We start from the raw sequence: 14,879 nt of genomic DNA, 5'->3' as shown, positions 1-14,879 counted from the left end.
CCTCACAAGGTGGACACCCTTCTTCTTTTTTTACAGATAGGGGAATTTAGACAAAAAATGGTTAAGTGACTTACCAAAGGCTATATCGCTAGCAAGCGGATCCAGGCCTTTTGCCTCCAAACCCCATATTCTTTCTACCATACACCATCCTCGCTTCCTCCTGCCCTCGTCTGAGCCTTACCTTGTTCCTGATCATAAACTGGTTCCCAAACAGGCCCGCAGACCCCTCCACCTCCAGCTGCTCAGTGCCACCATCTTCCAGGAGGACCAGGGCTTGTTGAGACAATCACTAGGTGGGTACCCTACCCACAATATCCCCCTCCTTTAAAAACAGCCACATGTGCTTTCTCTCTTTGCATATGCAAATGTATCTTGTTGAATCATTTTTGAGACCTTTGCAGACACCAAGACACTTACATACTTTATCATGTATCTCCTAAGGACAAGAACATTCTCCAACAGAACCACAAGGCCATCACCACATCTAAGAGATGTAACATTGACAAAAATTATCTACTACATAGTCCATATTCAGACTTCCCCAATTGTCCCTCAAAATGTCCTTTATAACATTATTTTCTGGCCAGGCACATGTTCACACTCATAATCTCAGCGATTGGAGAGGCCGAGGCACGAAGATTGCTTGAGCCCAGGAGTTTGAGGCTATAGTGAGCTGTGATTGCACCACTGCCTTCCAGCCTGAGCGACAGAGTGAGACCCTGTCTCTAAAAAATTAAAATTAAAAAATATTTAAAACATGTTTTCCTGGCCCAGGATCCACTCAAGAATTAGGCATTGCACGTTGTTTTCATGTCTCTCCAGCTCCCTGTAATCTAGACTAGTCCCCCACTTTCTTTGCTTTCCTAACAGTGATAGTTTGAAGAGTTCAGGCTGCATGTCTCGTAGAACACCTCTCAACTGAGATTTGCCTGATCATTTCCTTATACTTGGATTCAGGTTAAACATTTTGGCAATAAGCTGCTTGGGTGATGTGTATCCTATTCTGTGCAAGCTGTAAGGAGCCACAGGATGTTTCGCTCTTGTTGCCCAGGCTGGAGTGCAGTGGTGCGATCTCGGCTCACTGCAACCTCCACCTCCTAGGTTCAGCGATTCTCCTGCCTCAGCCTCTAGAGTAGCTGGGATTACAGGCTCACCCGTGATGGGGATGGGGACATTCTGGAGGGAGAGGCACTGGGGGGAAGCATCCTATGCCTGCCCCCACCCTTCCCATTTCTTTCCCATTCTTGACTTCGCCCCATCTCTCACCTGGAGTTCCTTCTTGCAACCGATCATGCAGCAAACACCGATTGGTGGCCTATGGTGCACGAGGCACTTGACAGTGTCCTAGACGCCATGGTAATGAGACTAGGTCCAGCCTTCAGGGAGGTCCCAGACAAGGGGAGAGACAAGCAAAGAGATGGCTGGCATGCACGGTGTCCAGCACTCCAACAGGCGACTCTGTGCAGGCTCCACTCCACACAGGCACTCCTGTGCAGGCCATGTCCTCATACTCCCCTCTGGGCAACCCCAGGGGTCCATACAACCATGATCCCCCCCCTTTTTTTTTTTGAGACGGAGTCTCCCTCTGTATCCCAGGCTGGAGTGCAGTGCCATGATCTTGGCTCACTGCAAGCTCTGCCTCCCGGGTTCACGCCGTTCTCCTGCCTCAGCCTCCTGAGTATCTGGGACTACAGGTGCCCGCCACCACGCCCGGCTAATTTTGTTTTTGTATTTTTAGTAGAGACGGGGTTTCACCGTGTTAGCCAGGATGGTCTTGATCTCCTGACCTCGTGATCCGCCCACCTCAGCCTCCCAAAGTGCTGGGATTACAGGCGTGAGCCACCACGCCCAGGCTTTTTTTTTTTCCTTTGTGAGATGGAGTCTCGCTTTTGTCACCCAGGCTGGAGTGCAACGGCGCAATCTTGGCTCACTACAACCTCCGCCTCCCAGGTTCAAGTGATTCTCCTGCCTCAGCCTATAGAGTAGCTGGGATTACAGGCGCCTGCCACCATGCCCAGCCTTATTTTTGTATTTTTAGTAGAGACGGGGGTTTCACCATGTTGACCAGGCTGGTCTTGAACTCCTGACCTCAGGTGATCCACCCACCTTGGCCTTCCAAAGTGCTGGGATTACAGGCGTGAGCCACTGCACCTGGCCTATGATTCCCATTTTATAGATGAGGAAACTAAAGCTCAGAGAGGTTCCCTTGCCGCACAGTAAGTAGCAGGGCTGGAAATGAAATAGCTTCTTCACTGCCTCTTCCCGGGGAGTGCAGGGCACGGCCTGGGGACAGAGAGAAGGGGTATGAGGGAGTTGCAAGGATTCAGGGTGACTGGTGGCATCTTCCAATCCTGCCACTTGGTTCTCCTTGTCTTCTCCTCTCTCTCTGTCCCCACTCTGCATACCTGCAGAGAGGAGGCTGATGCCTCTCACGCATCTTATCCCCCAACTCCCATCCCTCCTCAAGTCCCCAGGGGCTGTGGGGCCCACATTCCTCCCTGGCTCTCTTGGGTCCATTAGTGTGTTTACACTGGAACTGTGTCAGGGGAGCCGAGCCCCTACCCCTGCCCCACCGTCCTCCCGCCATGGAGAATGGGCAGTGGAGTGGTGGAGGCCGGGCAGAGGCACGGGAGAACCTGACCCAGCGTCCGAATTCCTGCCCCCACGTCTCAACAAGTCCAGGGTGGCCAGAAGCCTGGGGAGCAACGGTAGCCCCCCGGGACCCCCACCTCTTCCCACACAGCCCCACCAGAGCCTGACAGGCTCTAATCTCAGCTGTCTTCATGCAGCCAGCCCTCCAAGCCCGGGGTCACCTGACGCCGACACATTTTAATTCAGAAGCTGATTTCTGCTTGTTGGCAACATGTCATTTCTGAAATTGCTTTCTCTGCCCAGAGGCGGGAGATGTCAGAGCTACGCAGGTGTTGCAGTGGTGCTGCCCCCACCCCACACCCAGCCCCCTCCCCAAGTTCAGGAAGGATTAAGGGGCGTGAGGGGGCACACAGGAGATCTTCAAGCTCTGCTTCTCATGTTTCCCCAAGGGCTGGGGGCCAGGGATGGGGGACACCTGGAATGGCCTCTGCTTTCCTTTCCAGCCTGATGACAGAGGCCCAGGGTTTGGTAAGTGAAGTTGCTGCTCTGCCAATGCTGACGACAGCCACAGTAGTTGTTTTGCGCAGGCTTCATGCAGGTACCCAGTGCTCTGCAGAGTGCCTCTCACGTGCATTGCTGTATTTGAATCCTATGACAACCCTCTAAGATGGTGTCATCCCTCCTTTGCAGCTGAGAAAACTGGGGCTCAGAGAGGTTAGACCACTTGCCTGAGGTCACACAGCATGTATATGGCAGGGCCAGCTTTCAGACCCAGTGAGGGCGACAGCTGGACTGGGATTGGGAGGTCTGGGAAGGGAGAGGCGGTAGAGCTGGGGAGGACTATGGCCTGGCTTCTCCTATATTTGCTTCCTGATTTGGTTCAAATATCTCCAGTGAAATTTGTGAACTCCCCCAACTTCCCCACTCCTGCAACCCATCAAATAGTTATTTGCTCCCTCTTTTATATTTCCTTAGCTTTTTTTTTTAGATGAAGTCTTGTTCTTGTTGCGCAGGCTAGAGTGCAGTGGCAAGATCTTGGCTCATCGCAACCTTCACCTCCCGGATTCAAGCGATTCTCCTGTCTCAGCCACCTGAGTAACTGGGATTACAGGCATGCACCACCATGCCTGGCTAATTTTGTATTTTTAGTAGAGATGGGGTTTCTCCATGTTGGTCAGGCTGGCCTCGAACTCCCGACCTCAGGTGATCTGCCCACCTCAGCCTCCCAAAGTGCGGGGATTACCGTGTGAGCCACTGCACCTGGCCAGCAATTTTTTTTTTTTTTTTGAGACAGAGTCTCGCTCTGTCACCCAGGCTGGAGTGCACTGGCATGATCTCTGCTCACTGCAACCTCCACCTCCCAGGTTCAAGTGACTCTCTTGGCTCAGCCTCCCAAGTAACTGGGACTACAGGCGTGCACCACCACGCCCAGCTAATTTTTGTATTTTCAGTAGAGATGGGCTTTTACCATGTTGGCCAGGTTGGTCTCGAACTCCTGGTCTCAAGTGATCTGCCGGCCTCAGCCTCCCACGGTGCTGGGATTACAGGTGTGAGCCACCGTGCCTGGCCGCCTTAGCATTTTGTGTATGTTTTGAGTGACAACCATCTGTCGATATTGGCATACTTTGTTTTATTGGATGAATGAATGAACAAATGAATTTATAAATCTTGTTCTCCATACTGTTTACCCATCATTTCCCTCACTGGCAGTGTCCTGCCATAGCAGGCTTCCTGGTGTAGCTGGCACCACATCCCTCCCTGACACACGGGCTCCTTATTGCCCATGCTACCTGCCTTTTTCTCTCCTCCCTTTCCTTCCCTTCATTCCCCCTGGCTTCCCCTTCCCAACTCTCAGAATCCCTGGCTGCCTCAAGCACAAGAACAAAGCTGTGCAGAAGGCTGAACCCGGAGCTTGTGCAAGATGAGGTGGGGAATGAGCTAACCCAGCTCGAAAGCAGCCTGCTGGTCCCTGGGAGAGACGGCGCTTGGGCCAACCCACCCTCCTCAAGGTGCCCCCCCGCCTCAGCTCTACCCGCTTCCCCAGATGAACTTTCTCTCCCTCCAGCGCTTCAGAGGATGCACAGCTGTGTGTACTTGACCCTGAACCTGGGCTAGTGCTGGGGACATAGCCAGTCTGGCTGATACGGAGCCCAGGACAGAAAGCTGTCCTCACCCACTTCATGCACTAGTTGCATTGGTATCAAGCATTAGCTTTATAACTATCCCATTTACTGCAGGCATAAACCTATATCAATTGGTGAGGGTGGAGGTTAAACTAGAGAAGACATCAAAGATGCATAGAACTATTAGGCCCCTTCCAATTATTGTAGGAGGCCATTAGTTTGTACTGTGCTCCTGTAATGGACCCAACAGACCAAACAAATATGGAGTCACTCATGCTAAATGCAATTAACTTACAAGTATACTCCTAAGTTGCAAAAAGTTGTAACAAATAGCTGAGTTTTGGGGCAGTTACAGCAGCTGAGCATTCATCAATGTAGGTGGCCAGGTGATTCAATTAAGGACGCCGAGCTATAACCAATTAAGCTGTATCTACATCTCACTTCTGTTTTCTATCCACAAATACTGCGTGACCATGTTGCTGGTTGGAGTTCTTTGAATATGCTGTGGTTCCGAGGGATGCCCAATTCTAGAATCATGAATAAAAGCCAATTAAGATCGTTAAACAAAATTTGTTGTCATTTTGTCTTTTGACACCATTTTACAAATGGGCAAAGTAAGGCCAGGGAAGCAACAGCATCTGTTTTTTTTTTTTTTTTGAGACCAAGTCTCACTCTGTCACCCAGGTTGGAGTGCAGTGGTGCCATCTCGGTTCACTGCAAACTCCACCTCCTAGGTTCAAGCAATTCTCCTGCCTCAGCCTCCCGAGTAGCTGGGATTACAGGCATGCACCACTATACCTGGCTAATTTTTGTGTTTTTAGTAGAGACAGGGTTTCACCATATTGCCCAGGCTGGTCTCGAACTCCTGGGCTCAAGTGATCCACCTGCCTTGGCCTCCCAAAGTGCTGGGATTACAGGCATGAGCCACTGCGCCCGGCCAGCAAGAACATCCTTAACACAAAGTTGGAGCCGTGGTAAAATGAGGCCAGGATTGGGCAGGCACCAACGGGACTTTGGGAGTATAGCGTTGGTCTATTTTCTGATAATTAATGAGGGATACTGTTTATGTTTCCATTTAAAAATTAAGCCTAAAAAAATTGAAATTAGGATCCATTTCACAGAGGATGGTCAAATGTCCAAGAAGAAGGGACAGGTCGTCATTAAGATTCAGATAAACAGAGTTCCCAGTGAGCACAGTCTTGGGAGTTAGAACTAAGCTGGCAAAGTCACCTTTCTTCTCTGAGCCTCATTCATTTAAAAAAAAATCTCTATATAGATATCTTTCTATAGAAATCTCTCAGAGAAGACCAGACGTGGTGGCTCAAGCCTGTAATCCCAACACTTTGGGAGGCTGAGGTGGGTGGATCATCTGAGGTCAGGAGTTCGAGACCAGCTTGGCCAACATGGTGAAACCCCATCTCTACTAAATAAAAGAAATTAGCTGGGCATGGTAGCATATGCCTGTAACACCAGACACTTGGGAGGCTGAGGCAGGAGAATCGCTTGAACCCGGTATGTGAAGGTTGCAGTGAGGCAAGATCACTCCACTGCACTCCAGCCTGGGCAACAGAGCGAGACTCCCTCTCCAAAAAAAAAAAAAAAGGAAAGAAAAGAAAGAAGAAAGAAAGAAAGAAAGAAAGAAAAGAAAAGAAAGAAAGAAAGAAAGAAAGAGAAATCTCTCAGAGAGATAGATAACACATCTAGCACTCCTACTATGTGCCAGCCACTGTCCACTGTGCTGGGACCCAGGGATGAAGCAATTAGTGAGACAGGCGGAGTTCTTGCTCTTAAAACACAGAAGACAGATAAACAAGTCATCACTATTCAATGTGATGACACTGACAACCCTACTCACCCTGGGCAGCCAAACTCAGTGGCTGGGAGCTAGAGATAGGGAGAGCAGGGAGACTTTTTACTCCATTTCTTGTTGCTTTTGAATTCTGAACCATGTGAATGTATTCCTGATCCAAAATAAATAAAAATAAAATGTGATGAGTTTTCACAAGCGGGACGTAGAGTGTGCTTATGGGAACATCAGCAGGGAGAAGGGATACCGACCTGGCCTAGGGGATGTGAGAGAAAGCTTCCCAGAGAAGTGAGAGCCCAGCTGCAGCCTGAAGCTTAGGGAGGTGTGGGTCAGGTGGGGAGTTGGAGGGAGAGGGATGCAGGTGTCAATGGAAGTTTATGGTGCTGGGTGATAAACACCAACCTTGCAGGGTCACTGGGAGGATTAAAGGTGTCCCCAGAAAGTGCCTGGCACACAGGATGTGCTTACTGTATGGTAGCTATTATTATTCCTCAATTATGGTTGCTGTCATTGGCAGAGGCTAGGGAGAGGGGACCCGAAGGCTGCCACTGACTCTACTGATATATTCCTGGGCCTCTGAAAGGCCCTTGGTGACAGGAACTCCTAACACTGCTGCGGCATTTTACAGTTTACACTAATCCAATCCTGGGTACAGGAGGGCAGAAAGAAGTTTGAAGCTCAGGGTGGCCCACTAAGGGGGGTTCTTGGCTCTTCTAGAATCAGCTCCCTGTCAAGCACAGGAATAAAACAACCCCATACTGTCTGGTTGCTCATCTTATGTCACAGACCAAGAAATTTCCCCATGCTAGGAAGGGACAGAACTCTGTCCCAGCCCCAGACCCAAGGCAGCAGCATACCATTCATAACAACGAAAATCAGTGTTTCTGAGCACCACCAAAGCACCTGGTGCTGTGCAAAATGCTTTACTTGGATTTGATTAAATCCTTGACCTCACAACCACCCTACCAGGAGCAAGCTACTGTAATCACTACCCCCATTTTACAGATGAAGAAACTGAGGCATGCAAAGGTTAAGTAACCTGCATGAGTTCACATTGTCAAGCTTTGACTCCAGGTGCCTCTTAGCCCCTTCCTGACCCTAAAGCAGAGCTCTCATGTCTAAAATTTCCTCTGCTTGCCCGCTCAGCTCTTCCCTGCAGCAGGAAGAGAACCATTTCTTCTGACTCTGCAGAGCCTACTAAGTACAACTCAACCTTTATTCATGTCCTAGACTTAGAACCCATGGTGGCATCAATAAGATTTTGAAAATCTGATTTCCAGGGGGGCCAGATGGTCAGGAGTTGACTATATCTAGATGCAGGATGGGGAGGCAATGAACCACTCACTCAGAGATGTTCCCTTCAGAATCAGGACCTCTGGGTATGACTGCCTTAGCCAGGCAGGAAGTGCCTCCCTGGGCGTGGCAGGAGTGGCTCAGCATGTCTGACCCCCAGAGAGCTGTGGGGCCAGCTAGCCACAGGGAAGCAGAACTGGAGACCAAGTCCCCTCTGTCCTTTCTTGGAAGGACAAGGAAGTCATGTCTTAACCCATAGCTTCATCAAGGCCTTAGTGGAGACCACCCAACTGTCAGGGGTCATAGCCGTCAGCCCCCAGTTGGCTAAATGGACCTCTGAGTCCTAAAAGGCTAATTAAGACCTCTGACTTCTGTGTTCTTGGTCCCCTGTCATCCACACCTGTGCTGTGATTATTAGAGCATGCCTTTTCTTCCCTCCCAACCCTGGATGGAGGGGGTCCACACAGCCCTCCCTCACCCTCCTTGCCGCAGACCCCAAGCCTTTGTTCATTCTGAAAGTGTCAGTTGCATTTCATGGACTCCTAAGCGGGACCTTGGATTTTTGACTCCTAGAAAACAGAAGGCAGCTTCTACTAGCAACCAGACCCCAGCCTTGCACGCAGGGCTGACATTCTTTATCGATGGACCTCTCCGTGACTTTATTTCTACATCATCTGTAAAATGAGGATCCTGATACTAACACACCTATATCGCAAGGATCACGTTCATTAAAACAAGTGCTTAGAATAATGCCTGGCACATTGTCAGCTCTAAACAAGCATTCTCTGCGATTACTGTTATTACCGTAAGTATTATCCTGAGCAGCCCCTCCCATGCCACCGTTTCAGCCCGGCCTGCATCTCCACCCCTGAGGCCCTGCCTCATTCTTGGGTCTGCTCTATGTCTTTTTGTCCCTCGTCCCTCCTCCTCCTCACTCCTCTTCCCTCCCTGCCAGTCCCCCGCTGCTCCTGCAGCCTTGTGCCGACTAATCATGCTGCTGTCAGTTCAGATTAGAGCCCATTACGTTCCTTCATCTCAGCTTAAAATTTTTGTGGTTTCCCAACTCTGCCTAAAGTGCTCCACGAGGGACAAGGGCTGTCCAGCTGGAGGGTGCTTCAGGAGGAAGAATTCGGGTCTGTGAGTCCCCTGCTGGGCTTTCCTCCTTCCTGCCAATTCGATAAGAGGCTGGATGGTAGGGAGTGGGCAAAGGGGAGCAGTCCCTCCTGGACTGCCATCAGGAGCTCAGGTCCCGAGACCAGGGAGTGGGAGGTCTTGGCATCCCAGCATCACTGCCTCGGGGTAGACTCATACTGGTGTCGTGTGACAGCACTGCTCTGGGACCACATTTTGGTCACTCCATTTGAGAATTCCCAGGGCTGTGAAATTTTGCAACTGAGAGACTCCTGGCAAAACCACTGTGCTCAGCCCTTGAACTGGGGTCTATCTCCTTCAGCCACAGCCATGGCCTCTCTTTGGGACGGCATTGTCCATAGTAACCCTTGGACCTTGTCACAAACCTGCCTTCCATCGGCCCAAGCTCCAAGGATCCCACCGGCCATGGGGTCCCTCAGGAGCCCTGGGCAAGGCTCTCAGGAAGAGACAAAAGCAGGATCAAGAGGCACGGGCGGGGGTTGGATGCAAGGAAGGAAGGAAGCCAAGAACCACCCGTTTTAATGCTCATGTTCAGTGGGCCTGGCATTGAGCCAGGACTTTGCCCGCCTCATCCTATTTAATTTCCATTAACAGCCCCCGAGGTAGGTGCACCTATCACCACTTGACAGTTGAGGAAACTGAGGCACAGAGCAATGAAAGGCCCTTGCCCGAGGCTGGAAAGGGGAAGGGCAGGATTTTGAATTTAGGTTGCAAAGCACCTGATGGGGAGAGACAGGAGGGGGACCCCTGGCAGCCTCAGAGTTCTCTGGCTAGTCTCAGCCCCTAGAAAATTTGGGTTCGGACCCTGAAATTCTGTGCCTGGGTCTTCCTTGTCCTGTGACTTGGATATTACATGTTAATAATCATATTTAACCTTTATGTAGCACATTCCTGTTTACAAAGTGTCTTCCGTGGCCTTTCTTTTTGAGCCTCGCCATAGCCCACAGGGCAGGCAGGGGTGCCTTATCGTCCCCTTTTGCAGGTAAGGAAACTGAGGCTCAGAGAGATGAAGCCTCTTGCCAAGGTCACAGATGGAAGATGACCCAACCAGAACCCAAAGCAAGGTCGCCAGGGCCCAGCTGTGCAGTGAGGACACCACACTCTGACCTCTTTGATGGATGGTCAGCATTCACCCCACCATCTGCAAGGTCCTCAGGTGGGCCAAGAGCTGAGAGGCTTCCAAGGGGTACCCAGCCAGGGGCTCTCATCTGGGCCCCTCAAACCTTCCCCGTCCCAAGGCTATCAATTCAGTTGGGAGGATGTCACTTTGTCTGTACAGAACACCAGGGAGAAAATTATCACCGCCATGACATGCTTCCCGTTCCACACGACCTGACAGCCTTCCAGCCAGAAATGTCCTTGCATGTGGCCCAGTCTCATCCTCCCACTAGGTCTGGTCCTTCTTTATCCTCTGACCAGAGGACTCCCCTCTGCAGGGGCTTCAGGAACCCCAGAGCTTTCTTGGCTCCAAACTAAATGGTCTCTATTTCTAGTGAAGGTTAATGGCAGTCCTTTGAGTTTCCAAGTTCCTCCCTTTACTCTTTTTTTTTTTTTTTTTTGAGATGGAGTCTTGCTCTGTCACCTAGCCTGGAGTGCAGTGGTGTGATCTCAGCTCAGTGCAACCTCCACCTCGTGGGTTCAAGTGATTCTCCTGCCTCAGCTCTGGAGTAGCTGGGATTACAGGTGCCCGCCACCACGTCCAGCTAATTTTTGTAGTTTTAGTAGAGATGGGGTTTCATCATGTTGGCCAGACTGGTCCCGAACTCCTGACCTCAAGTGATCCACCTGCCTCGGCCTCCCAGAGTGCTGGGATTACAGGTGTGAGCCACTGCACAGGCCTCCTCCCTTTATGCTTGGTGGCTGGAAATGTCACACCCCTGCCTAAAAACCCCAGGTAAGTCCCTCAGCTCTTCCCCACCATCCAGCCCACCTTCCCAGACCCACACCTCCAATGCCCCTCAAGGTACACCACAGCCCCATCCCCTGAGCCAAGTCACCTGTCTCTGAATGCTGACCACATGTTCCCAGCTCTGTGCCTTTGTATGTGCCAGTCCTACTGACAATGACTTTCCTGCCTTTGTCCATCCAACTCACTCCTGCTCAGCCTTAAAGACTCAGACGTAGAAAGCACTTCCTCTTCTGAGCTTCCACCATCAGACTGTTTTTCCCTTTATGCCTTCACTAGCATTGTAGGTGTCTGTCTATCTGTCCATCTCTCTCTCTCCCCACACTGGACTGTGAGCTTTCTATGAGCAAGAACTGGCTCTCAGCCACCTCCATTCCTGAAAAAATTCTTCCCCTTCTTTCTTTCCTCCCTCCTCTCCTCTCTCCTTCAATAAATATTTAAAATGTCCTGCGATGTGCCAGGCCAGGTACTGGGAGCTCAGGGATGGACAAAAAAAGACATAGTCCTAGTTTTCACGGATGTTCAATCTAGTGGCTGATGTAGATCATCAAATATACATACAATTGATCAAAAGATTCATCACCACTGTGTAAGTGTCTGTTGAAGAACGGCAGAGTGCTGGCTTATGCAGTCCAGGACTACCTGACCTTTCTTTTTTATTTATTTATTTATTTAATTTATTTATTTATTTATTTTTTGAGATGGAGTCTCACTCTGTTGCCCAGGCTGGAGTGCAGTGGCGCAATCTTGGCACACTGCAACCCCTGCCTCCCGGTTCAAGAATTCTCACGGCTCAGCCTCCTGGGTAGCTGGGATTACAGAAGCATACCACCATGCCTGGCTAATTTTTGTATTGTTAGTAGAGTTGGGTTTTCACCATGTTGGCCGGACTGGTCTTAAACTTCTAACATCAAGTGATCCACCTGCCTCGGCCTCCCAAAGTGCTAGGATTACAGGCATGGGCCACCGCGCTCGGCTACCTGAACTTTCTTAAGAAGTACCTGGTTCTGAGGAGTAGGTTCCTGTATTCAAATCTTTCATAGCAATCCAGCATCATGTTGGCTGGCCTCTTGGACAGTGGCCACTGTAGTTTCAGCTTGGGGTCCTTTATGGACTTCTGATCCTTTTTATCTATCTTTGCTCAAACTCATGTATCTTCATGTGGCCAGTGTAGTTACAGCTTGAGGTCCTTAATGGACCTCAGACCCTTTTTATCTGTCTTTGCTCAGACTCTTTCATTCTCCCCACCAGGCATTTATGAGTCTCTCCTAGGGCAGTCTAGCCCAGATCATCTTGGGTGGAGGGTGTCTGCCTGTGGGGCAGTGTATATGAGCAGAGTAGGGGAGGCCAGGACCCCCTTGACTTGGGTATCTACATGTCACCTGTAGAATCTCCTCACCATGGGGAGATGTAAGAACAGCCATCGAGTTCCAAGCTGAGGCTGGAATCCTGAAAAAAACAAACTGGAAGGCCATGGCTTCTAGAGGTGTCTAGAAAGATTGCTGTAACTATCGGCAAAAGAAAGAAGCAAAGAGCCCAATTCATTCTCCTGAGCTAGGGCAGAGCCTGGAAAAAGCCAAGGTGGCCAGGGGCTGAGGGTCCCTGGTAGGGCCAGAGAGTGGATGTCATGCTTCAAGTGGCCGTGGAGGTGTCTTGGTGGACATCTTCTTCAAGACACAAACAATGATGCAGAGCACGGCGGGGTTAGCACAGCTGGCTCACCCATGGCTTGGTTTGTAACTCCAGACCAGGATACTCATCTTCTATTTACAGCCAGTGAACTCGCCCCCAAGATTTGGAGAATGCCTACTGTGACCACTTAGGTGCCGCCCCTGATCGCAGCCAACAAACACCCGTGAAACACCTCGAACGTACAAAACACTGTTGGGTTGCGATGGTATAACAAATTCACCCTTGCTTTGTTCTGAGCTAGTCGCCCTGTTCCTTTAATCTCAATACCTTAGGTATAAAGTGCTGAAGATGCAGCCACGTCCTCAATGGACTTGCAACCTCATGGGACTAACTTCACAGTGGGCAATGTGATTGACTGAGTCCTTTTCCTTCTCTGGGCCTTGGGCTCTTGCTCTGTAATAACCAGAGGGGTCAGCCTACCCGACCTTGGGTTTTGCCAGGCCTCATAAGATTCCAATGTAGGTTTACACAGAAGGTTACTGGCTGATGTGCAGGAGTCATTAAGTCTCCCTAAGACAGGTGCCAGGAAACCTACCAATTGGATAATTAGGCTTGCCCCAACCCTACAGCCCTTGAGGGAGCAAACGTGGACTTCAGCTGCCCTCCCCATGGGGCGGAAGTGCCGGCACTGCGGGGGTCCCCTGGTGGAATGTGGCTGTGGTGGGTGCTGGGACAGAGGGCTTGGCTGACAGATCTAAGGCTGCCGCCTGCCACCAGGTCTCGGTGGGGCCGCCTGCCGGCCCCCCTCCTGTGGAATGACGAGCTCACTCCCCCCACCTGGCGTTTAATCTTTAATGCAGTCCCAGCTGCCCTCGGGCAGGACCCATCAACCCACCCGCTCTGATAAAAGCGATAATTAGCTCTTTTTCAACTTTTCACTTCTCCCCCCTCCACTCTGATGTGTGAGCGTTGGGAGGATTCCAGCTAATGGGCCTGCCCACAGCCAATTCCCGGGCCATGCAGGCCGGAATGCACGGGGTCATTAGCGGGGCCTCCCGGGCAAGGGTCTGTGCTCGGGACGGGACGTGCTCGCCTGCCCGCTCTGGGGCATCCCAGCCACTGGAGAGCTGGCCGGGTCTCAGCAGAGCAGACCTGCCCAGACAGGCCAGATCCCACCTTCCTTGGTGGTGGGCCCTGCCCGCGCCACAGCAGAGACCACAGGAAGGTGGCCTTAGGCCCTCCCAGCGCCCGGCTGAGAGGACACGGGGCCATCAGTCCCCAGGCATCGCCCTGCTCCCAGGGCAGACAGCCCAGCCTGGGTTCAGCCACCGGTCAGTGCGGAGGCTGCTGGCTGGGATCCCCCACCCCAGCCCCACAGTGACTTATAATAACTAACTTGTACGCGGAGCCTTATGAAGCGCTTCCAGTTCTGAGGTAGCTGCAGCCCAAGGCTTAACCACGCAGGCTCAGGAGCTGGGCTGTACGAGTCAAATCCTAACTTCCCCATTTGTGTTACCAGGATGGAACCTCTCTGTGCCACAGCTCTCACCCGTGAGGTGGGGTCAGTGGCCGTGGTGCCTACCATGGAGGCCGATGTGAAGATTGAGATGATGCAGTGAAGTGCTTGACACGGTGCCTGGCCTGTCTGAGCATTCTGTCCCCGCCATTGTCACTATTTGGTTCTCTCAATAGGCCTCTAGATAATTGCTGTTACCCTGTCATGCAGCGGTTCAGAAAGGTTGTGCCTGGGAATTTCCTAAGTTTTATTTTCTTAATGATAATTGATTTAACCAGTCCTCACAGCAACGTCGCATGGCAGGTTCTGTTACTTCCATTTTGCAGAAAAGCAGCTTCCCCATGGCTCCATGCTGGTACATGGTGGGTGCAAAAATATTTTCTGCTACTCCAAGAATCTTGCCTTGTTTGGAACCATCTGCTGCTGGGCAAGCCCCTGGTCCTACTGCAGGTGTCTGAGGATCCAGGAGATGAGTGGGGGCAGGGCCTGATCTGAGCATGATGGGTGGGAGCCTGGTGCTGGGCAGGGTCTTGAAGGGGAAGCTGGTGGGGGCAGCGGGGGTTCCATCTGGGGATTAAGAAAGACCAAGGCCAGGCCGGGCGCGGTGGCTCACGCCTGTAATCCCAGCACTTTGGGAGGCCAAGGTGGGCAGATCATGAGGTCAGGAGATCGAGACCATCCTGGCTAACATGGTGAAAACCCGTCTCTATAAAAAACCAAACACCAAAAATCAAAAACAAAAAAAAATTAGCCGGGCCTGGTGGCAGATGCCTGTAATCCCAGCTACTCGGGAGGCTGAGGCAGCAGAATTGCTTGAACCTGGGAGACGGAGGTTGCGGTGAGCCAAGATCGCGCCAT

At 51.2% G+C, this 14,879-nt stretch overlaps 1 protein-coding gene across 1 annotated transcript in view; it reads left to right on the top strand.

Moving 5' to 3' along the window:
- Positions 1 to 5,284, top strand: part of WNT9B (Wnt family member 9B) — a 35,394-nt gene extending 30,110 nt beyond the window's left edge. Inside the window, exon 5 of the mRNA XM_055257829.1 lies at positions 3,611 to 5,284. Coding sequence (XP_055113804.1) covers positions 3,611 to 3,691 — 81 coding nt within the window. The 3' untranslated portion in view covers positions 3,692 to 5,284. The remainder of the gene's footprint in view (positions 1 to 3,610) is intronic.
- The last annotated feature ends 9,595 nt before the right edge of the window (positions 5,285 to 14,879 follow it).

The sequence above is a fragment of the Symphalangus syndactylus genome, chromosome 20, assembly GCF_028878055.3.
Source record: "Symphalangus syndactylus isolate Jambi chromosome 20, NHGRI_mSymSyn1-v2.1_pri, whole genome shotgun sequence".
NCBI lineage: Eukaryota > Metazoa > Chordata > Mammalia > Primates > Hylobatidae > Symphalangus > Symphalangus syndactylus.
The sequence above is the reverse complement of the archived record's forward strand: the minus strand, read 5'-3'. Positions and strand labels throughout refer to the sequence as shown.